Below are 26,383 nucleotides of genomic sequence, written 5' to 3' on the forward strand. Positions count from 1 at the left end.
GAAGGGAGAGAGAGAGATCGGGGGGGAGAAGGGAGATCGGGGGTGGAGAAGGGAGGAGGTGTTTTTAATATGATATCAAAGGATCTAGTTATTCATCAGCATACTGCATGCTGTCCTTACATTATCTACTCTGATTCTCTCCCACTCTGTTCTGAGTACTGAATAATTGCTGAATTTACAAATGCCCTACCCCCCCATTGGTGTCAGCAAACATCTGCAAAAAAAAAAAACGGAAGTAAATTGGTACCAGTAACACAGTTACATTCACAAAACCTCTTGATAACATTAAAACAGCCTAACTATGGTTCTGCTAGGGAGAGGAGGTGAGGTGTTCTCCCAGGGTGTTCTCCCAGGGTGTTCTCCCAGGGTGTTCTCCCAGGGTGTTCTCCCAGGGTGTTCTCCCAGGGCGATCTCTCAGGGTGTTCTCTCAGGGTGTTCTCTCAGGGTGTTCTCCCAGGGTGTTCTCCCAGGGTGATCTCTCAGGGTGTTCTCCCAGGGCGATCTCTCAGGGTGTTCTCTCAGGGTGTTCTCCCAGGGTGTTCTCCCAGGGTGTTCTCCCAGGGTGTTCTCTCAGGGTGTTCTCCCAGGGTGATCTCTCATGGTGGTCTCCCAGGGTGTTCTCCCGGGGTGTTCTCTCGGGGTGTTCTCCCAGGGTGATCTCTCGGGGTGTTCTCCCGGGGTGTTCTCCCGGGGTGTTCTCCCGGGGTGTTCTCTCGGGGTGTTCTCTCGGGTGTTCTCTCGGGGTGTTCTCTCGGGGCGTTCTCTCGGGTTGTTCTCTCGGGGTGTTCTCTCGGGTGTTCTCTCGGGGTGTTCTCTCGGGGCGTTCTCTCGGGTTGTTCTCTCAGGTTGTTCTCCCGGGGTGTTCTCCCGGGGTGTTCTCCCGGGGTGTTCTCCCGGGGTGTTCTCCCAGGGTGTTCTCCCAGGGTGTTCTCTCTTATGACTGGAAGTTCCTAGCAAGCTAGCCACCATTTTAGCCAGTTAGCATGTGCACTTGATTGCAGTATACACTCCCCATACGAAATGTTCTAAATTTATGAATGGACAATCTGACAACGCTCTGAATTTACGATCGGCACAGAGATCGGCACAGAATTTACAATCGGCACTCTCAAACACAAGGGGGAAATTTACGAGCGCATCCCCAAGAGTTAGAATCTCAGTCTGTTTTGCATCACAGGACTCAGTTTGCCCATTGAGCAAAACATCAAGAGAGTGTTAGCACTTAGTTTCTTAATGTAATATAGCAATTAGCTCAGGAAGATAGTCACTGGTCTGTTGGTTCTTAATGTAGGTATTAACTGAGGAAGAGATAGTCACTGGTCTGTTGGTTCTTAATGTAGGTATTAACTGAGGAAGAGATAGTCACTGGTCTGTTGGTTCTTAATGTAGGTATTATCTGAGGAAGAGATGGCCACTGGTCTGTTGGTTCTTAATGTAGGTATTATCTGAGGAAGAGATAGTCACTGGTCTGTTGGTTCTTAATGTAGGTATTATCTGAGGAAGAGATGGCCACTGGTCTGTTGGTTCTTAATGTAGGTATTAACTGAGGAAGATAGTCACTGGTCTGTTGGTTCCACATTGCTTGCTGTTTGGGGTTGTAGGCTGGGCGTTATTAAGCTCTTTGTTCTGGGGAGAATACAGATGGACCTGAAAATGTCTTGAAAGGCAGAGACACACACACACACACACACACACACACTGAAGGCATCAATAGGCTTCAAAGTCGGCTAGGTGAACCGAACAAGCGTGCTCACATGAAAAGGAAGCCAGGTTACACTTCTTCAAAATAGTCCGAAAGAAATCTGTTGTTAATTTTGACGGTTTTTGTTGTTGCCCGAGGAGTTCTTAGTCGTGCTATTTTACATAAAGACGATTGGTGCAGAATTCCTCAATGACAAAATGTGCCTGAAAACGAGTCGTCTCTCTTGTTGAATGACAACAAAGACTTTATTTAAGAATCCCTACAGTTGACCAATCACGGACGAAGGGGCGTAGACTTCAGCTAACCGAACTTCGGCTGACCTCGTGAAAATGTTTTGTTTTGCCCCGAACAGCCGGAGGAAGAAAAACAACTTACCCGAAGTCTAAAAACGAACGAAAACGTCACAAATGTTGTCATAATATATGCACCAGGTCTTCTGAACTGTGGAGGACACTGGGAAGCATGAGGACACCTTCACACACACTAGTGTTGTCACACACCTGGATGAAGACCTCAATGGAGGCGGAGAGGGGCGTGACCCCACGGGTGGTGGCGTGGACCGTCAACCAATAGGACGACTTGGTTTCACAGTCCAGAATACCTGTAGTGTAGATCAAACCTGAAAAGACGAGAGGAGGAGGAGGGTAGGAGAGGAGAGGAGGGATGAGAGGAGAAAAGTAGGGAGGAGGAGGAGGGGGAGGAGAGGAGAGGAGGGATGAGAGGAGAGGAGGAGGGAGGAGAGGAGAGGAGGAGGGATGAGAGTATAGGAGGAGGGAGGAGGAGGAGAGGAGGAGGAGGGTAGGAGAGGAAGAGGAGGGTAGGAGAGGAGGGGGAGTACGGGAGAAGAAGAGGAGGAGGGTAGGAGAGGAAGAGGAGGGTAGGAGAGGAGGAGGAGGGGGAGGAGAGGAGGAGGAGGGGGAGGAGAGGAGGAGGAGGGGGAAGGAAATGAGGAGAGGAGGAGGGGGAGGAGAGTGAAAAAGACAAGATACTGTCTGTGACCTCAGAGTGCTGATCTAGGATCCGTTTAGATCACAATCAATAAGACAAAACATCGACAAGAGGAGCTGATCCTAGATCAATGTTCCTACTCTGAGATGCTTTGTGAACACAGGTGTCTGTTCTTTATGCAATAATAAATTAATCTCATATCTACACTCAGTCAGTAGCAACAACTAGTGCTCTGCTCTGTTGGAAGTGCATCCTGCCAGTTAGCAGCAGAGTGTTTGAAGTTGGGACACATTGTCCAACGATGTGCTTACTAGCAGGTTCCACAACGAAACAACAATACGGAATAATACAACATATCGACACAAAGTAAATGTCTCAGTAGAATATAAAAAACATTTATATCATACAGGACGGCACCATTTATAGTGTGTGTGTGTGAGTGTATGAGTGTATGTATGTATGTATGTATGTATGTATGTTTGTATGTATGTATGTATGTATGTGTGTGTGTATGTCTGTGTGTGTGTGTGTGTGTGTGTGTGTGTGTGTGTGTGTGTGTGTGTGTGTGTGTGTGTGTGTGTGTGTGTGTGTGTGTGTGTGCCACTAGCAGTGTTAGAAGTGACTCAGCATTTTCCAAGGACAAATGTCATTGTGATGGTTATCCCACACACATGCACAGCTCTACCATCGTACCTTAATCAACTAAGGTAATAATAACTAATAACTAATAACTGAATACTGCTCTACTATCGTACCTTAATCAACTAATGTAATAATAACTAATAACTGAATACTGCCCTACTATCGTACCTTAATCAACGCTGACTAAACTGATCCACTGTTCTCTTTCTCTCTCTGTCTCTCTGTCTCTCTGTCTCTCTGTCTGGTGTGGATTTTCTCACAGGCTGGTGTGAATTTGATGGTCTGCAGGAAACTAAATAGCTGACAGTTAAGGACAGTCTGGTGTCAAGGCTCAGAAAATGTTAGGTCCTAAAGCTTTGACACTGATGCACACTGACTCACACACTCAACCACAACAAGTGTTAGGGTGTAGGAGCATCACAAATGGAGAGAGAGAGAGAGAGAGGGAGAGAGAAGGAGAGAGAAAGAGAGAGAGAGAGAAAGAGAGAGAGAGAGAGAGGGAGAGAGAGAGACAGAGAGAGAGAGAGAGGTGTAGATAGAGAGAGAGAGAGAGAGAGAGAGAGAGAGAGAGAGAGAGAGAGTGTGTGTGTCACCATGCGTTGGCGTCCTTGACCTTCCTTTTCAAAACAAATCTATTCTACGTCACAGAGAGAGAGAGAGAAATTGGTTGTGAAAGCACTTTGTAAGCGACAGGCTCTTTTCTGCTACTTCAACACACTAGACAGTCTGTCTGTCCCCCATCACAAATAACAGCATCTTAAGGCTAACCATAGGATCCTAACGATGAACCCAAGAAGCAGTCAGGCGTCTTTGTCTTCGTCTTGTTGTGTCCCGTGTATATGTACCGTACGTCCCTCTAAGGCCCTTCTGCTAGCCAGCTAGCTGTCTGAATCGCAGTGTCTCCAGCTCGCCTAGCTACCCACTGGTCCCTATGATCACTCGGCTATGCCTAGGTTTCCCTCCACTGTATTCACATCCTACCATACCTTTGTCTGTACATTATGCCTTGAATCTATTCTCTCGCGCCCAGAAATCTGCTACTTTTTCTCTCTGTTCATACTAGACGACCAGGTCTGATAGCCTTTAGCCGTACCCTTATCCTACTCCTCCTCTGTTCCTCTGGTGATGTAGAGGTTAACCCCTGCAGTGCTTTGCTCCACTCCCATTCCCCAGGTGCTCTCATTTGTTGACTTCTGTAACTGTAAAAGCCTTAGTTTCATGCATGTTCACATTAGAAGCCTCCTCCCTAAGTTTGTTTTACTCACTGCTTTAGCACACTGTGCTAACCCTGATGTCCTAGCCGTGTCTGAATCCTGGCTTAGTAAGACCACCAAAAACCCTGAAATTTCCATCCCTAACTACAACATCTTCCGACAAGGTAGAACTGCCGAAGGGGGCAGAGTTTCAATCTACTGCAGAGATAGCCTGTAGAGTTCTGTTTTACTATCCAGGTCTGTGCCCAAACAATTTGAGCTTCTACTTTTAAAATCCACCTTTCCAGAAACAAGTCTCTCACCATTGCCGCTTGCTATAGACCACCTTCTGCCCCCAGCTGAACTGATTTCCCCCCATCTATCTTCAGAGCTTATGCTGTTAGGTGACCTAAACCGGGACATGCTTAACACCCCGGCCATCCTACAATCCAAGCTTAATGCCCTCAATCTCACACAAATTATCAATGAACCTACCAGGTACAACCCCAAATGCGTAAACATAGGCAACCCCATAGATATCATCCTAACCAACCTGCCCTCCAAATACATCTCTGCTGTCTTCAACCAGGATCTCAGTGATCACTACCTCATTGCTTGGTTCCGTAATGGGTCTGTGGGCAAACGACCCCTCATCACTGCCCAACGCTCCCTAAAACACTTCTGCGGGCAGGTCTTTCTAATCAAACTGGCCCGGGTATCCTGGAAGGATCTCATTCCATCTGTATAAGATGTATGGTTATTCTTTAAAAGTGCCTTCCTCATCATCTTAAATAATTCATTAAAAAAATGGAGAACCAGGAAAATATATAGGTCTTGGTTCACTCCAGACCTGACTGCCCTTTACCAGCACAAAAACATCCTGTAGCGTACTGCATTAGCATCAACTAGCTCCTGCGATATGCAACTTTTCAGGGAAGTTAGGAAAGCAAAGGCTATCTTTTTCAAACAGAAATTTGCATCCTGAAGCACAAACTCCAAAAGTTCTGGGACACTGTAGAGAATAAGAGCCCCTCCTCCCATCTGCTAATATTATTGTTGTTAATATTATTAATCCTATTATTATTCTTTTTTTTTACTCTTATTATTATTGTTAATATTATGAATATTATTATTACTCTATTATTATTAATATATTATTAATATTATTATTTGTAATATTATTATTAATATATTATTAATATTATTATTGTTAATATTATGAATATTATGATTACTCTATTATTATTAATATATTATTAATATTATTATTGTTAATATTATGAATATTATGATTACTCTATTTCTATTATTACTCTCCCAGCTGCCCACTGCACTGAGGCTAGGAAACACTGTCACCACCGATAAATCCATGATAATTGAGAATTTCAATAATAATTTTTCTACGGCTGGCCAGGCTTTCCACCTGGCCACCCCTAACCTGTTCAACAGCCCTGCACCCACCACAGCAACTTGCCCAAGCCTCCCCCATTTCCCCTTCACCCAAATCCAGATAGCTGATGTTCTGAAAGAGCTGCAAAATCTGGACCCCTACAAATCAGTAGGGCTAGACAATCTGGACCCTCTCTTTCTAAAATGATCAGCCGAAATTGTTGCAACCCCTATTACTAGCCTGTTCAACCTCTATTTCGTATCGTTTGAGATTCCCAAAATAAGAAAGCACCGCGGTCATCCCCCTCTTTTAACTTCTTTGGCATTTTCACTTTTGGATGAATAGCGTGCCCAGAGTAAACCGCGCCCCGCCTTATCTCACCTTATCTAAATAGTCCATCCATTCTACCTCATCTCCATACTGTTTTTTTGCTCCTTTGCACCCCAGTATCTCTACTTGCACATTCATCTTCTGCACATCTATCACTCCAGTGTTTAATTGCTAAATTGTAATTATTTTGCCACTATGGCCTATTTATTGCCTTACCATACATTAAGGGAACATTTCGGCATTTCGTGTATGATCAGTGAGAAAGTCCATATTGCAAATGTACGGTCCCTTACCCGACGTCCGAAATCGTTTGTAAAATTCGCGGTCGGCGTCGGGACGTGCGGTAGGGCCGGACCTACCGGGAAGTCATCGAATGAACTTTGTCGGACTTTCGGTTTCCGTTTAAAAAAAAAAACAAGTTTCGGACCGTTTTTTCCGCCGTCCCGGACACTCCCACCAGATGGCATACGGAATCATATGGCAATTTGGCAAAACATCACGAATCGCGACGGGGCCTTATCTCAAAAACTGAAAATATTTCGAAGCCGAAACTTGGCGAGCGTAGGTTTGGCTCAAGGGGCAGTTGGCCCCGAACGGGATGGCGTCTAGGCCTCGACGGTTTTTGAGCTACGGCCATTTTTCTGGGATTAAAGGCTTAAAATGGAAGTAGAGAAATTATTTTTCCACTTCGGGTCAAAGCCAAGGAGCCTCCGGTGTCAATAAAAAAAGAACCAGCCATTTATCTATCGTCATTTAAGAGAAACGGAACAATGACAAATTGGTGATGGTCACAAATAGGCGTTTTTTTTTTTCAACGGTTACAGATCCAGTTGCAGGGTGTTCATACGAATCTTTTTAAAGTGTGCTGCGGAGCTCTGCGACATTTCTGTGATTTTCTATGATTTTCTGAAATAACACAATAACCGACCATTAGAATAGTAGGCCCAAAATGAAGCCTGCCCCACAATGTCATTTGCTTTTGAGTGACAGTGAGAGAACCGTTAGGGTGAGAAGAAAAATTCCACCACATGAATGTTCCTAAGGTCCTCCCGATCTCAACAAGCCTAACCTTGACCGTGTGGCATTAACCCTTCACAGTAAAACAGGGTTTTTTGATCTCACAGATTACAGTTTCATCTCTCCCCATAGGAATACATTGCCTGCACCCCTAATTTCAACCTGAGGCCTATGTGGGTTATGAATGCCGTATGAACCTGTCTTCGGTACCAGTCCATCGGGCCACTATGAGGTCTACCTGTGTCGATTCTAAGCTTCCTGGACCAACCGGAAGTGGTTCAAATGCCCCTAAAAGTGTTTACCCATACACTGCATGCAGTTTGATAGACATAGTGCATTCAACCCTGTGTAGATCAGTCAATTCTTAACGTAAGGACTTAAAACTCAGGATTCTGTAACAGCATACCCCAATGAGGATATGTGGTGACTTATAGCTTCCTGTGCCAACCGGAAGTGCCATAATTGGTGTCTCAGGGGCTGTTTCGAAGGGTTAAAAAATTCAGATCTGTCCAAAACTTCATATATGTGATTAGGCAACCCCCATGAACTGTAAATCAGTCATTTTTCCCAAAAAAAATCAAAGGAAAAAAAAATTGCACTAAAACACAACTTGGATGGAGGGACGTATTGGGGTGCGTAGAGACAGACAGTGGCCGCAATAGTTAGCTTTGTTCGAGCTAAAAAAGAACGGTCGGACCTAGAGTTCCGAAACTTTAGAAACCTGTTCTAGACCTCCGGGCCATGGTGCGTGACGAGTTACGTGGCTCTAGATGGTTCTCGGACCGAGAAACAGCCTCGTACATTCGCAATAACTTCAATTCATTTTTGCATCACGAAAATGACGACGTTTAGAAAAGTCTCAGAGACGCAAGGCTAGGTGCGTTGAAACCGGCTCGGCCCATAGAGACGGACCCCAAAGTTTCTGTCCGATAGCTCGTTCAAGGACCCCGTAGCAAGGCATGGAAATAAGTGGATTTTCAGCACCAATTAGGGTTTTTCTCGGACACCAAATGACCTATCGAGCCGAAACTCGGGATTCGGGGTCGCCTCACATAGGACTTCGCATAATGTCCGAACTGGACCCGCAGCTAGAACGTAACTATGTGTTTTACCTTTTTATTATGTTTTAAACTAGAGGCGCTGTGAATTATGGGACTGCTCTGACATATATGATAGTTGGCATCTAAATGAGTAGGAAACAGTGGGTTTGGTGTCATAATGACATCTAATTGACTGATGGACACTGACTTGCTAGTTGACTTTTGTACATTTGCAATATGTTTAAACAGAGAGGGACCATCACCAAAATGGCATTCTGAAATCAACACAAAAAATGGCATCACCATAGTCTCCAGACTGTGCTGAGTTCAACGAGCTATCCCGCTTGACCGTAGCTCGCTCGGTCTAGGCGCAGCAACCATTAGAATATTAGGCCCAAAATGAAGCCTGCCCCACAATGTCATTTGCTTTTGAGTGACAGTGAGAGAACCGTTAGGGTGAGAAGAAAAATTCCACCATAGGAATGTTCCTAAGGTCCTCCCGATCTGAACAAGCCTAACCTTGACCGTGTGGCATTAACCCTTCACAGTAAAACAGGGTTTTTTGATCTCACAGATTACAGTGTCATCTCTCCCCATAGGAATACATTGCCTGCACCACAAAATTCAACCTGAGGCCTATGTGGGTTATGAATGCCGTATGAACCTGTCTTCGGTACCAGTCCATCAGGCCACTATGAGGTCTACCTGTGTTGATTCTAAGCTTCCTGGACCAACCGGAAGTGGTTCAAATCACCCTAAAAGTGTTTACCCATACATTGCATGCAGTTTGATAGACATAGTGCATTCAACCCTGTGTAGATCAGTCAATTCTTAACGTAAAGACTTAAAACTCGGGATTCTGTAAGTGGCCATGTCAATCAAGACATGTGGTGATTTATAGCTTCCTGTGCCAACCGGAAGTGCCATAATTGGTGTCTCAGGGGCTGTTTCGAAGGGTTAAAAAAGTCAGATCTGTCCAAAACTTCATATATGTGATTAGGCAACCCCCATGAACTGTAAATCAGTCATTTTTCCCAAAAAAAATCAAAGGAAAAAAAAATTGCACTAAAACACAACTTGGATGGAGGGACGTATTGGGGTGCGGAGAGACAGACAGTGGCCGCAATAGTTAGCTTTGTTGGAGCTAAAAAAGAACGGTCGGACCTAGAGTTCCGAAACTTTAGAAACCTGTTCTAGACCTCCGGGCCATGGTGCGTGGCGAGTTACGTGGCTCTAGACGGTTCTCGGACCGAGAAACAGCCTCGTACATTTGAAATAACTTCAATTCATTTTTGCATCACGAAAATGACGACATTTAGAAATGTCCCAGAGTCGCAAGACTAGGTGCATTGCGAACGTCTCGGCCCATATAGACAGACCCCAACGTTTCTGTCCGATAGCTCATTCAAGGACCCCGTAGCAAGTCATGGAAAATAGTGGATTTTCAGCACCAATTAGGGTTTTTCTCGGACACCAAATGACCTATCGAGCCGAAACTCGGGATTCGGGGTCGCCTCACATAGGACTTCACATAATGTCCGAACTGGACCCGCAGCTAGAACGTAACTATGTGTTTTACCTTTTTATTATGTTTTCAACTAGAGGCGCTGTGAATTATGGGCCTGCTCTGACATATGTGATAGTTGGCTACTAAATGAGTAGGAAAAAGTGGGTTTGGTGTCAATTGATATCCATTTGGTGTCATAATGACATCTAATTGACTGATGGACACTGACTTGCTAGTTGACTTTTGTACATTTGCAATATGTTTAAACGGAGAGGGACCATCACCAAAATGGCATTCTGAAATCAACACAAAAAATGGCATCACCATAGTCTCCAGACTGTTCTGAGTTCAACGAGCTATCCCGCTTGACCGTAGCTCGCTCGGTCTAGGCGCAGCAACCATTAGAATAGAAGGCCCAAAATGAAGCCTGCACCACAATGTCATTTGCTTTTGAGTGACAGTGAGAGAACCGTTAGGGTGAGAAGAAAAATTCCACCACTTGAATGTTCCTAAGGTCCTCCCGATCTCAACAAGCCTAACCTTGACCGTGTGGCATTAACCCTTCACAGTAAAACAGTGTTTTTTGATCTCACAGATTACAGTGTCATCTCTCCCCATAGGAATACATTGCCTGCACCCCTAATTTCAACCTGAGGCCTATGTGGGTTATGAATGGCGTATGAACCTGTCTTCGGTACCAGTCCATCAGGCCACTATGAGGTCTACCTGTGTTGATTCTAAGCTTCCTGGACCAACCGGAAGTGGTTAAAATGCCCCTAAAAGTGTTTACCCATACATTGCATGCAGTTTGATAGACATAGTGCATTCAACCCTGTGTAGATCAGTCAATTCTTAACGTAAGGACTTAAAACTCAGGATTCTGTAACAGCATACCCCAATGAGGATATGTGTTGATTTATAACTTCCTGTGCCAACCGGAAGTGCCATAATTGGTGTCTCAGGGGCTGTTTCGAAGGGTTAAAAAAGTCTGATCTGTCCAAAACTTCATATGTGTGATTAGGCAACCCCCATGAACTGTAAATCAGTCATTTTTCCCCAAAAAAATCAAAGGAAAAAAAATTGCACTAAAACACAACTTGGATGGAGGGACGTATTGGGGTGCGTAGAGACAGACAGTGGCTCCAATAGTTAGCTTTGTTGGAGCTAAAAAAGAACCGTCGGACCTAGAGTTCCGAAACTTTAGAAACCTGTTCTAGACCTCCCGTAGATGGTGCGTGGTGAGTTACGTGGCTCTAGAAGGTTCTCGGACCGAGAAACAGCCTCGTACATTTGAAATAACTTCAATTCATTTTTGCATCACGAAAATGACGACATTTAGAAATGTCCCAGAGTCGCAAGACTAGGTGCATTGCGAACGTCTCGGCCCATATAGACAGACCCCAACGTTTCTGTCCGATATCTCATTCAAGGACCCCGTAGCAAGTCATGGAAAATAGTGGATTTTCAGCACCAATTAGGGTTTTTCTCGGACACCAAATGACCTATCGAGCCGAAACTTGGGATTCGGGGTCGCCTCAGCTAGGCCAACACATAACATAAGAAATGGACCCGCAGCTAGAACGTAACTACGTGTTTTATGGTTTTTTTATGGTTTGTACCGAAGGCGTTGTGAATTTTGGGCCAGCTCTGAAGTATGCAATAGTTGGCTACTAAACGAGTTGGAAAAAGTGGGTTTGGTGTCAGTTTGTATCAGTTTGGTGGTCAGAATGATATCTAATTGACTGATGGACTCTTGTCCACTTGACTCTTGTACATTTGCAATATGATTCTATAGTGAAAAAACATCACCAAAAGCGACATTCTGAAATCAACCCAAACGAGCGATTGAGATGACCCAGAATCACTGCAAAGCCATCCCGAGTTCATCGGGCCAGTCAATTTCACATTCCTGCAGGATTTTTATAGCATGACAAATTCGTGATGGTACCTGCCCATTAAAACATATTGCAAATGCACAGTGACTTTGAAAAAGTAAGAAACAAAAAAAATACATCTAAAATTTTTTGAGCATGACAAATTCGTGATGGTACCTGCCCATTGAAACATATTCCAAATGCACAGTGACTTTGAAAAAGTAAGGAAACAAAAAAAAATACATCTAAAAAATTTTGAGCATGACAAATTCGTGATGGTACCTGCCCATTGAAACATATTGCAAATGCACAGTGACTTTGAAAAAGTAAGGAAACATAAACAAATTCGATAAACAAATTCGTGATGGTACCTGCCCATTAAAACATATTCCAAATGCACAGTGACTTTGAAAAAGTAAGGAAACATAAACAAATTCGATAAACAAATTCGTGATGGTACCTGCCCATTGAAACATATTGCAAATGCACAGTGACTTTGAAAAAGTAAGGAAACATAAACAAATTCGATGAACAAATTCGTGATGGTACCTGCCCATTAAAACATATTCCAAATGCACAGTGACTTTGAAAAAGTAAGAAACAAAAAAAAATACATCTAAAAAATTTTGAGCATGACAAATTCGTGATGGTACCTGCCTATTGAAACATATTGCAAATGCACAGTGACTTTGAAAAAGTAAGGAAACATAAACAAATTCGATAAACAAATTCGTGATGGTACCTGCCCATTAAAACATATTCCAAATGCACAGTGACTTTGAAAAAGTAAGGAAACATAAACAAATTCGATAAACAAATTCGTGATGGTACCTGCCCATTAAAACATATTCCAAATGCACAGTGACTTTGAAAAAGTAAGAAACCAAAAAAAATACATCTAAAATTTTTTGAGCATGACAAATTCGTGATGGTACCTGCCCATTGAAACATATTCCAAATGCACAGTGACTTTGAAAAAGTAAGGAAACATAAACAAATTCGATAAACAAATTCGTGATGGTACCTGCCCATTAAAACATATTCCAAATGCACAGTGACTTTGAAAAAGTAAGAAACCAAAAAAAATACATCTAAAATTTTTTGAGCATGACAAATTCGTGATGGTACCTGCCCATTGAAACATATTGCAAATGCACAGTGACTTTGAAAAAGTAAGGAAACATAAACAAATTCGATAAACAAATTCGTGATGGTACCTGCCCATTAAAACATATTCCAAATGCACAGTGACTTTGAAAAAGTAAGAAACCAAAAAAAATACATCTAAAATTTTTTGAGCATGACAAATTCGTGATGGTACCTGCCCATTGAAACATATTGCAAATGCACAGTGACTTTGAAAAAGTAAGGAAACATAAACAAATTCGATAAACAAATTCGTGATGGTACCTGCCCATTAAAACATATTCCAAATGCACAGTGACTTTGAAAAAGTAAGGAAACATAAACAAATTCGATAAACAAATTCGTGATGGTACCTGCCCATTAAAACATATTCCAAATGCACAGTGACTTTGAAAAAGTAAGAAACCAAAAAAAATACATCTAAAATTTTTTGAGCATGACAAATTCGTGATGGTACCTGCCCATTGAAACATATTGCAAATGCACAGTGACTTTGAAAAAGTAAGGAAACATAAACAAATTCGATAAACAAATTCGTGATGGTACCTGCCCATTAAAACATATTCCAAATGCACAGTGACTTTGAAAAAGTAAGAAACAAAAAAAAATACATCTAAAATTTTTTGAGCATGACAAATTCGTGATGGTACCTGCCCATTGAAACATATTGCAAATGCACAGTGACTTTGAAAAAGTAAGGAAACATAAACAAATTCGATAAACAAATTCGTGATGGTACCTGCCCATTAAAACATATTCCAAATGCACAGTGACTTTGAAAAAGTAAGGAAACATAAACAAATTCGATAAACAAATTCGTGATGGTACCTGCCCATTAAAACATATTCCAAATGCACAGTGACTTTGAAAAAGTAAGAAACCAAAAAAAATACATCTAAAATTTTTTGAGCATGACAAATTCGTGATGGTACCTGCCCATTGAAACATATTGCAAATGCACAGTGACTTTGAAAAAGTAAGGAAACATAAACAAATTCGATAAACAAATTCGTGATGGTACCTGCCCATTAAAACATATTCCAAATGCACAGTGACTTTGAAAAAGTAAGAAACAAAAAAAAATACATCTAAAATTTTTTGAGCATGACAAATTCGTGATGGTACCTGCCCATTGAAACATATTGCAAATGCACAGTGACTTTGAAAAAGTAAGGAAACATAAACAAATTCGATAAACAAATTCGTGATGGTACCTGCCCATTAAAACATATTCCAAATGCACAGTGACTTTGAAAAAGTAAGAAACAAAAAAAAATACATCTAAAATTTTTTGAGCATGACAAATTCGTGATGGTACCTGCCCATTGAAACATATTGCAAATGCACAGTGACTTTGAAAAAGTAAGGAAACATAAACAAATTCGATAAACAAATTCGTGATGGTACCTGCCCATTAAAACATATTCCAAATGCACAGTGACTTTGAAAAAGTAAGAAACAAAAAAAAATACATCTAAAATTTTTTGAGCATGACAAATTCGTGATGGTACCTGCCCATTGAAACATATTGCAAATGCACAGTGACTTTGAAAAAGTAAGGAAACATAAACAAATTCGATAAACAAATTCGTGATGGTACCTGCCCATTAAAACATATTCCAAATGCACAGTGACTTTGAAAAAGTAAGAAACAAAAAAAAATACATCTAAAATTTTTTGAGCATGACAAATTCGTGATGGTACCTGCCCATTGAAACATATTGCAAATGCACAGTGACTTTGAAAAAGTAAGGAAACATAAACAAATTCGATAAACAAATTCGTGATGGTACCTGCCCATTAAAACATATTCCAAATGCACAGTGACTTTGAAAAAGTAAGGAAACAAAAAAAAATACATCTAAAATTTTTTGAGCATGACAAATTCGTGATGGTACCTGCCCATTGAAACATATTGCAAATGCACAGTGACTTTGAAAAAGTAAGGAAACATAAACAAATTCGATAAACAAATTCGTGATGGTACCTGCCCATTAAAACATATTCCAAATGCACAGTGACTTTGAAAAAGTAAGAAACAAAAAAAAATACATCTAAAATTTTTTGAGCATGACAAATTCGTGATGGTACCTGCCCATTGAAACATATTGCAAATGCACAGTGACTTTGAAAAAGTAAGGAAACATAAACAAATTCGATAAACAAATTCGTGATGGTACCTGCCCATTAAAACATATTCCAAATGCACAGTGACTTTGAAAAAGTAAGAAAGAAAAAAAAATACATCTAAAATTTTTTGAGCATGACAAATTCGTGATGGTACCTGCCCATTGAAACATATTGCAAATGCACAGTGACTTTGAAAAAGTAAGGAAACATAAACAAATTCGATAAACAAATTCGTGATGGTACCTGCCCATTAAAACATATTCCAAATGCACAGTGACTTTGAAAAAGTAAGAAACAAAAAAAAATACATCTAAAATTTTTTGAGCATGACAAATTCGTGATGGTACCTGCCCATTGAAACATATTGCAAATGCACAGTGACTTTGAAAAAGTAAGGAAACATAAACAAATTCGATAAACAAATTCGTGATGGTACCTGCCCATTAAAACATATTCCAAATGCACAGTGACTTTGAAAAAGTAAGGAAACAAAAAAAAATACATCTAAAAAATTTTGAGCATGACAAATTCGTGATGGTACCTGCCCATTGAAACATATTGCAAATGCACAGTGACTTTGAAAAAGTAAGGAAACATAAACAAATTCGATAAACAAATGCGTGATGGTACCTGCCCATTAAAACATATTCCAAATGCACAGTGACTTTGAAAAAGTAAGAAACAAAAAAAAATACATCTAAAATTTTTTGAGCATGACAAATTCGTGATGGTACCTGCCCATTGAAACATATTGCAAATGCACAGTGACTTTGAAAAAGTAAGGAAACATAAACAAATTCGATAAACAAATTCGTGATGGTACCTGCCCATTAAAACATATTCCAAATGCACAGTGACTTTGAAAAAGTAAGAAACAAAAAAAAATACATCTAAAATTTTTTGAGCATGACAAATTCGTGATGGTACCTGCCCATTGAAACATATTGCAAATGCACAGTGACTTTGAAAAAGTAAGGAAACATAAACAAATTCGATAAACAAATTCGTGATGGTACCTGCCCATTAAAACATATTCCAAATGCACAGTGACTTTGAAAAAGTAAGGAAACAAAAAAAAATACATCTAAAAAATTTTGAGCATGACAAATTCGTGATGGTACCTGCCCATTGAAACATATTGCAAATGCACAGTGACTTTGAAAAAGTAAGGAAACATAAACAAATTCGATAAACAAATTCGTGATGGTACCTGCCCATTAAAACATATTCCAAATGCACAGTGACTTTGAAAAAGTAAGAAACAAAAAAAAATACATCTAAAAAATTTTGAGCATGACAAATTCGTGATGGTACCTGCCCATTGAAACATATTGCAAATGCACAGTGACTTTGAAAAAGTAAGGAAACATAAACAAATTCGATAAACAAATTCGTGATGGTACCTGCCCATTAAAACATATTGCAAATACACAGTGACTTTGAAAAAGTAAGGAAACATAAACAAAAAAACATCCCAAAAAATGTTGGGTAACCAGCTGCATATTTTAGATCACAAGCTTGAATTTTGAGCATGACAAATTCGTGATGGTACCTGCCCATTAAAACATATTGCAAATGCACAGTGACTTTGAAAAAGTAAGGAAACATAAACAAATTCGATAAACAAATTCGTGATGGTACCTGCCCATTAAAACATATTGCAAATACACAGTGACTTTGAAAAAGTAAGGAAACATAAACAAAAAAACATCCCAAAAAATGTTGGGTAACCAGCTGCATATTTTAGATCACAAGCTTGAATTTTGAGCATGACAAATTCGTGATGGTACCTGCCCATTAAAACATATTGCAAATGCACAGTGACTTTGAAAAAGTAAGGAAACATAAACAAAAAAACATCCCAAAATTTTTTTTTTGGGTTACCAGTTGCATATTTTAGATCACCAGGTGCACATTTCAGGTCACCAGGTGCACATTTCAGATCACCAGGTGCACGGAGGAAAATATTTACTTTTGACTTTGACTTTTGACTTCCTATGACATCATATTGCAAATGGAGAAAACATATGCCTTATGCACAAGTAAAACAAAAATAAATATGTAATACAAGTTGACCAAGGTATAGTTTGAGCAAAGTAAAGTTTGAATTTTGAGCATGACAAATTCGTGATGGTACCTGCCCATTAAAACATATTGCAAATGCACAGTGACTTTGAAAAAGTAAGGAAACATAAACAAAAAAACATCCCCAAAATTTTTTTTTGGGTTACCAGTTGCATATTTTAGATCACCAGGTGCACATTTCAGGTCACCAGGTGCACATTTCAGATCACCAGGTGCACGGAGGAAAATATTTACTTTTGACTTTGACTTTTGACTTCCTATGACATCATATTGCAAATGGAGAAAACATATGCCTTATGCACAAGTAAAACAAAAAGAAATATGTAATACAAGTTGACCAAGGTATAGTTTGAGCAAAGTAAAGTTTGAATTTTGAGCATGACAAATTCGTGATGGTATCTGCCCATTAAAACATATTGCAAATGCACAGTGACTTTGAAAAAGTAAGGAAACATAAACAAAAAAAATCAAAAACATTTTGTTGCACATTTTAGATCATCAGTTGCACGGAGGAAAATCGTTACTTTTGACTTTGACTTTTGACTTCCTATGACATCATATTGCAAATGGAGAAAACATATGCCTTATGCACAAGTAAAAAAAATATGATAATAAAGCATGACTAAAGTATGTTGATAAAGTTCTTATACATGTGTAATTGACACAAAAATCGAAAGAATTTTGAAAAAAGGTCCAGAAAGCACTTTTTTAAGGATGTGTGAAGTTTTTTACCAAATTTTGACATTTTTGACTTTTGACTTTTGACTTCCTATGAAATCATATTGCAAATGGACAAAACATATGCCTTATGCGCATGTACTTAAAAAAAATATATATATGATGACAAAAGTATACTCATACAGTACTTACCCATGTGTAATTGACAAAAAACTCGAAAGAATTTCGAAAAAAGGTCCAGAAAGCACTTTTTTAAGGGTTTTTAAGTTTTTTTTAAAAAATGTCATTTTTCAAAATTTGGCTTTTGGATGTTGACTTGGGTGCCATTTGCAATATGAAATGCCCCGGTGGAACGCACACGCCCCCTATTGGAATTTTGAAGTGTTACAATTGGCAATTGCCATATGGCATTTGCAATATACTTTGCATGAATCAACGCCAAATTGGGTGGTATTGACCATCGTGTACATGGTTTGTCCAATGCCAATATACCGCCATTTGTTTTTGTCCAAATCAGGGGGGTATTCCCTTACTCCCTTAACTTATCTCATTTGCACATTCTGTATATAGACTTTTGTTCTATTGTGTTATTGACTGTACATTTGTTTATGTGTAACTCTGTGTTGTTTGAGTCTCACTGCTTTGCTTTATCTTGGCCAGGTCACAGTTGTAAATGAGAACTTGTTCTCAACTGGTTTAAATAAAGGTGAAATAAAAAATTAAATATAAACCGGACCCAGGTCAAAATTCGATTTAAGATTAGTTTATTAGTCACAGGGTCTCAGATGTAGTTTCAGGGTACAGTGAAATGCTTAATCTCCAACAGTGCAGGGTCTCAGATGTAATTTCAGGGTACAGTGAAATGCTTAATCTCCAACAGTGCAGGGTCTCAGATGTAATTTCAGGGTACAGTGAAATGCTTAATCTCCAACAGTGCAGGGTCTCAGAGGTAAATTCAGGGTGAAATGCTTAATCTCCAACAGTGCAGGGTCTCAGATGTAATTTCAGGGTACAGTGAAATGCTTAATCTCCAACAGTGCAGGGTCTCAGATGTAATTTCAGGGTACAGTGAAATGCTTAATCTCCAACAGTGCAGGGTCTCAGAGGTAAATTCAGGGTGAAATGCTTAATTTCCAACAGTGCAGGGTCTCAGATGTAATTTCAGGGTACAGTGAAATGCTTAATCTCCAACAGTGCAGGTCAAAAAGTGACTGAATCAGTAATAGAAAAGAAAACAATAACAGTGTTACGGTGCGTGAATGAGGACCCAAAAGCGAATTAACAAAACAGAGTTTCTTTAATAACGAAACACACGTAGGCTCAGATGGACAGGCAGATTCCGACAGGACAGGACAAGGTTAGATGAACAGGCAGATTCCGACAGGACAGGACAAGGTTGCAGCAAACACGACGATAGTCTGGTTCAGGCATGAGTAACACAAACGAGAATCCGACAAAGACAGGAACAAAAACAGAGAGAGATATAGAGGACTAATCAGAGGGAAAAAGGGAACAGGTGGGAAAAGGGGTGACGAGGTAGTTAGGAGGAGACAAGGAACAGCTGGGGGAAAGAGGGGGAGAAAAGGTAACCTAATAACGACCAGCAGAGGGAGACAGGGTGAAGGGAAAGGACAGAAACAAGACACAACATGACAATACATGACAAACAGAGAAAGTTAACATGTAGAGTCAGAAGGTTTAGAACACTTACTCTTTCCAGGATTTTTTGTATTTTTTATTTTTACTATCTTCTACATTGTCGAATAATAGTGAAGACATCAAAACTACGAAATAACACATATGGAATGAGGGTTTCTTTCCAGAGAGACATCAGGGATTGTAACATACTCTGTTTCTCGTAAACATGGCTGTCTAAGGATATACTGTCTGAGTCCAGTCAGTTGGATTCTCAGTTCATTGCGCAGACAGGAATAAATATCTCTCCGGGAAGAAGAAAGGCGGCGGTGTATGTCTCATGATTAACTACTCATGGTGTGATTGTAATAACATACAGGAACTCAAATCCTTTTGTTCACCCGACCTAGAATACCTCACAATCAAATGCAGACCATATTACCTCCCAAGAGAATTCTCTTCAGTTATAGTCACAGCTGTGTATATCCCCAGTCAAGTTGATACCCTCAAAGAAAGTCGTTGGACTTTATGCAAACTGGAAAACACACATCCTGAGGCCGCATTTATTGTAGCAATTTAACAAAGTATATTTGAGGAAAAGGCTGCCATAGTTCTATCAACACATTGCCTGTAGTACTCGCACTGCTAAAACACGTGACCGGGAGAAGTTGGAGTAGCAAGTAACTTCAAGATTGTTTTGAACATGCGGACTGGGATATATTCTCCTCCGATAATAACATTGACGATAATACTGATACGGTGACTGAGTTAATCATTAAGTGTATAGCAGATGTTGTACCCGCTATGACTATTACTAAACCTACACTAACCAGAAATCATGGATAGATGGCAGCATTCGCACAAAACTGAAAGTGCGAACCACCGCATTTAACCACGGCAAGGTGACTGGGAATATGGCTGAATATAAACAGTGTAGTTATTCCCTCCGTAAGGCAATCAAACAGACAAAACGTCAGTATAGAGACAAAGTGGAGTTTTAATTCAACGGCTCAGACACGAGACGCATGTGGCAGGATCTATAGACAACCAGGGACTACAAAACGAAAACCCGCCACGTTGAGGACACCGACATCTTTCTTCCGGACAAGCTAAACACCTTCTTCACCTGCTTTAAGGACAACACAGTGCCACTGACGCGGCCCGCTATATACCATGTAATAACATGGCTATATACAGGAAGTACCAGGTTATAGCATGGCTATATACAGGAAGTACCAGGTAATAACATGGTTATATACAGGGAGTACCAGGTAATAACATGGCTATATACAGGGAGTACCAGGTAATAACATGGTTAATAACATGGTTATATACAGGGAGTACCAGGTAATAACATGGCCATATACAGGGAGTACCAGGTAATAACATGGTTATATACAGGGAGTACAGGGTAACAACATGGTTATATACAGGGAGTACCAGGTAATAGCATGGTTATATACAGGGAGTACCAGGTAATAACATGGTTATATATAGGACGTACCAGGTAATAACATGGCCGTATACAGGAAGTACCAGGTAATAACATGGTTATATACAGGGAGTACCAGGTAATAACATGGTTATATACAGGGAGTACCAGGTAATAGCATGGTTATATACAGGGAGTACCAGGTAATAACATGGCTATATACAGGAAGTACCAGGTAATAACGTGGTTATGTACATGGAGTACCAGGTAATAACATGGTTACCTGGCCAATTGTGCGTCGCCCCACGGACCTCCCGGTCGCGGCCGGTTACGACAGAGCCTGGGCGCGAACCCAGGACTCTGATGGCACAGCTGGCGCTGCAGCGCCCTTAACCACTGCGCCACCCGGGAGGCCCAGCCTTTTATTTTAAAAAATGTACACAAACACAGACATTTTAATGCGGCCCAAAGGGCACCCTATTCCCCATATAGTGCACTACTTTAGACCAGAGCCCTATAGAGCCCTATTCCCTATATAGTGCACTACTTTAGACCAGAGCCCTATGGAACCCTATTCCCTATATAGTGCACTACTTTAGACCAGAGCCCTATGGAACCCTATTCCCTATATAGTGCAGTTCTTTAGTGCACTACTTTAGACCAGAGCCCTATGGCAACCTATTCCCTATATAGTGCACTACTTTAGACCAGAGCCCTATTGCACCCTATTCCCTATATAGTGCACTACTTTAGACCAGAGCCCTACGGCATCCTATTCCCTATATAGTGCACTACTTTAGACCAGAGCCCTATGAAACCCTATTCCCTATATAGTGCACTACTTTAGACCAGAGCCCTATGGAACCCTATTCCCTATATAGTGCACTACTTTAGTGCACTTTTTTAGACCAGAGCCCTATGGCAACCTATTCCCTATATAGTGCACTACTTTAGACCAGAGCCCTATTGCACCCTATTCCTTATATAGTGCACTACTTTAGACCAGAGCCCTACGGCAACCTATTCCCTATATAGTGCACTACTTTAGACCAGAGCCCTATTGCACCCTATTCCCTATATAGTGCACTACTTTAGACCAGAGCCCTACGGCAACCTATTCCCTATATAGTGCACTACTTTAGACCAGAGCCCAATGGCACCCTATTCCCTATATAGTGCACTACTTTAGACCAGAGCCCTATGGCACCCTATTCCCTATATAGTGCACTACCTTAGACCAGAACCCTATGGCACCCTATTCCCTATATAGTGCACTACTTTAGACCAGAGCCCTATGGCACCCTATTCCCTATATAGTGCACTACTTTAGACCAGAGCCCAATGGCACCCTATTCCCTATATAGTGCACTACTTTAGACCAGAGCCCTATGGAACCCTATAAGTATATCACTACATAGGGAAATAGGATACACTTTAGGACAAAGTCCTTGAGTTCCGCAGTAATTCAGATTTTCATTTCTCATACCATCAATCACTATCACTGATTGGCTAGAATCCACACACCTGGTTAAACCAGTCTCTGTGTGTGTGTGTACCACCGCAGAAAAAACCAACACACACACACACACACACACACACTAACACACACACACATCACAGAGTGTAGTAGAAGAGAACTAGCTTCTGACAAGCAGAATGACAAATCGCTCTGATAACTTTCCCAACGTTGCGACAAGAATACCAATAAGTTAAGCCTGTAGAAACACAGTCAGAGTGGAGCACGACTCCACAACGAAGCATCTACGTCTGTAGAAACACAGTCAGAGTGGAGCATGACTCCACAACGAAGCAGCTACTTCTGTAGAAACACAGTCAGAGTGGAGCATGACTCCACATTGAAGCAGCTACGTCTGTAGAACCACAGTCAGAGTGGAGCATGACTCCACAACGAAGCAGCTACATCTGTAGAAACACAGTCAGAGTGGAGCACGACTCCACAACGAAGCAGCTACGTCTGTAGAACCACAGTCAGAGTGGAGCACGACTCCACATTGAAGCAGCTACGTCTGTAGAACCACAGTCAGAGTGGAGCACGACTCCACAACGAAGCAGCTACGTCTGTAGAAACACAGTCAGAGTGGAGCATGACTCCACAACGAAGCAGCTACGTCTGTAGAAACACAGTCAGAGTGGAGCACGACTCCACAACGAAGCAGCTACGTCTGTAGAAACACAGTCAGAGTGGAGCATGACTCCACAACGAAGCAGCTACGTCTGTAGAAACACAGTCAGAGTGGAGTATGACTCCACAACGAAGCAGCTACGTCTGTAGAAACACAGTCAGAGTGGAGCATTTTTATTTTTTATTGAAACTTTATTTAACAAGTCAGTTAAGAACACATTATTTTTTACAATTACAATACAGCCTACCTAAAGGCAAAAGGCCTCCTGCGGGGACAGGGGCCTGGGATTAAAAATGTAAAATAAATTACACAAAGCAGCCATAACTGTCAAAGTGTCCATGATGAGTCTTTGAATGAAGAGATTGAGATAAAGCTGTCCAGTTCGTTCCAGTCGCTAGCTGCAGCGAACTGAAAAAAGGAACGACCCAGGGATGTGTGTGCTTTGGGGACCTTTAACAGAATGTGACTGGCAGAACGGGTGTTTGTATGTGGAAGATGAGGGCTGCAGTAGATATCTCAGATAAAGGGGAGTGAGGCCTAAGAGGGTTTTATAAATAAGCATCAACCAGTGGGTCTTGTGACGGGTATACAGAAATGACCAGTTTACAGAGGAGTATAGAGTGCAGTGATGTGTCCTATAAGGAGCATTGGTGGCAAATCTAATGGTCGAATGGTAATGAACATCTAGCTGCTCAAGAGCACCCTTATCTGCTGATCTATAAATTACATCTCGGTAATCTAGCATGGGTAGGATGGTCATCTGAATCAGGGTTAGTTTGGCAGCTGGGGTGAAAGAGGAGCGATTATCATAGAGGAAACCAAGTCTAGGTTTAACTTTAGCCTGCAGCTTTGATATGTGCTGAGAGAAGGACAGTGTAGCGTCTAGCCATACTCCCAAGTACTTGTATGAGGTGACTACCTCAAGCTCTAAACCCTCAGAGGTAGTAATCACACCTGTGGGGAGAGGGGCATTCTTCTTACCAAACCACATGACCTTTGTTTTGGAGGTGTTCAGAAAAAGGTTAAGGGTAGAGAAAGCTTGTTGGACACTAAGAAAGCTTTGTTGTAGAACGTTTAACATAAAATCAGAGGAAGGGCCAGCTGAGTATAAGACTGTATCACCTGCATATAAATGGATGAGAGAGCTTCCTACTGCCTGAGCTATGTTGTTGATGTAAATTGAGAAGAGCGTGGGGCCTAGGATCAAGCCTTGGGGTACTCAGGTAGTGGCTGAGACAGCAGATTTTTGGACTTTATACACCGTACTCTTTGAGAGAGGTAGTTAGCAAACCAGGCAAAAGACCCCTCAGAGACATCAATACTCCTTAGCCGGCCCACAAGAATGGAATGGTCTACTGTATCAAAAGCTTTGGCTAAGTCGATAAAAATAGCAGCAAAACATTGCTTAGAATCAAGGGCAATGGTGACATCATTGAGGACCTTTAAGGTTGCAGTGACACATCCATAACCTAAGTGGAAACCAGATTGCATACCGGAGAGAATACTACAGACATCAAGAAAGCCAGTCAGTTGATTACTGACACGTTTTCCCAAGACTTTTGATAAACAGGGCAAAATAGAAATAGGCCTATAACAGTTAGGATCAGCTTGATCTCCCCCTTTAAATAAAGGACGAACCGTGGCTGCCTTCCAAGCAATGGGAACCTCCCCCGAAAGGAGAGACAGGTTAAAAAGGTCAGAGACAGGCTTGGTGATGATAGGGGCAGCAACCTTAAAGAAGAAAGGGTCTAAACCATCTGACCCATGACTCTGCAGCGAAGCAGCTAAGCCATGTAGAAACCTGACTGCCCCTATGATCGCACCCCCCTAGGGGCAGACATGGAACACCTTAGTAAAGAACACTAAGCATTAATCACATCAGAGTGGATAAAGGAGAGCTGAGGTTACAGGGACCAACATTCTCTGAGTTTGTCAGTTTATTACACACCATGTTGTCATGTCAACATTAGACCATGTTTAGGACAAATGTGTTGCCGTGTCAACATTAGACCATGTTTAGGACAGATGTATTGCCGTGTCAACATTAGACCATGTTTAGGACAGATGTGTTGTCATGTCAACATTAGACCATGTTTAGGACAGATGTGTTGCCGTGTCAACATTAGACCATGTTTAGGACAGATGTGTTGTCATGTCAACATTAGACCATGTTTAGGACAGATGTGTTGCCGTGTCAACATTAGACCATGTTTAGGACAGATGTGTTGCCGTGTCGACATTAGACCATGTTTAGGACAGATGTGTTGTCATGTCAACATTAGACCATGTTTAGGACAGATGTGTTGCCCTGTCAACATTAGACCATGTTTAGGACAGATGTATTGTCATGTCAACATTAGACCATGTTTAGGACAGATGTGTTGCCCTGTCAACATTAGACCATGTTTAGGACAGATATATTGCCGTGTCGACATTAGACCGTGTTTAGGACAGATGTGTTGCCGTGTCAACATTAGACCGTGTTTAGGACAGATGTGGGTCCTCATTAAGTACGTAGTATACAGTATGCTAGAATGGGTACTCATTAAGTACGTAGTATACAGTATGTTAGAATGGGTACTCATTAAATATGTAGTATACAGTATGTTAGTATAGGTACTCATTAAGTATGTAGTATACAGTATGTTAGTATGGGTACTCATTAAGTATGTAGTATACAGTATGGGTTTAGGACAGACCGTGTTGCCATGTCAACATTAGACCATGTTTAGAACAGATTGTGTTGCCACGTCAACATTAGACCATGTTTAGAACAGACCGTGTTGTCGTGTCAACATTAGACCATGTTTAGGACAGACCGTGTTGCCACGTCAACATTAGACCATGTTTAGAACAGACCGTGTTGTTGTGTCAACATTAGACCATGTTGCCGTGTCAACATTAGACCATGTTAAGAACAGACTGTGTTGCCGTGTCAACATTAGACTGTGTCAGATGTAAAGAGTGAAAACTAGTGGATATTGGAGAGCTGAGGCTGCAGGGACCAAATATTCCTTTCCTTCCATCCTTCCTTCTTTCTGTCTTTCTTCTCTTTCAGTAAGAGGCCAGACATGCCATGTCACTGTGCTCATGTCGAGGTCATGGTACCGCCCGTCAACTGTCTACCCACAATGCATTAGGCTGCCACGCTGTGACTTAGCTGTGATGACCTGTCACTCTGGGCTAGGGGGATAGACAGGATGGAAATAGGGGAGACAGATATGAGAAGGGGATGGAGTGAGAGAGAGATGGAGAGTGTAGTGCAGATAGAGAAAAAGAAACAGAGAGGGAAGAGAGAGAGAGATAAGTAGAGAGGTTGAGAGATGGACAGTCTCTACTCTGTGTTGACTGACAGTCCCCTTTATACTAAGGACTTTTTTATTGAACTGTAGTTGAGTGGTGGAAAGAAGTGGAGAGGAGAAGAGAGAGTGGTGGAGAGGAGAAGAGAGAGTGGTGGAGAGGAGAAGAGCGAGTGGTGGAGAGGAGAAGA

At 41.3% G+C, this 26,383-nt stretch overlaps 1 protein-coding gene across 1 annotated transcript in view; it reads right to left on the reverse strand.

Annotated features, from left to right (window-relative positions):
* Window positions 1-26,383, reverse strand: part of LOC110510923 (protocadherin Fat 3) — a 313,201-nt gene that overhangs the window by 175,249 nt on the left and 111,569 nt on the right. Inside the window, exon 18 of the mRNA XM_036967730.1 lies at window positions 2,203-2,321. Coding sequence (XP_036823625.1) covers window positions 2,203-2,321 — 119 coding nt within the window. The remainder of the gene's footprint in view (window positions 1-2,202; window positions 2,322-26,383) is intronic.

This window comes from Oncorhynchus mykiss, chromosome Y (genome assembly GCF_013265735.2).
Source record: "Oncorhynchus mykiss isolate Arlee chromosome Y, USDA_OmykA_1.1, whole genome shotgun sequence".
Taxonomy (NCBI): Eukaryota; Metazoa; Chordata; class Actinopteri; order Salmoniformes; family Salmonidae; genus Oncorhynchus; species Oncorhynchus mykiss.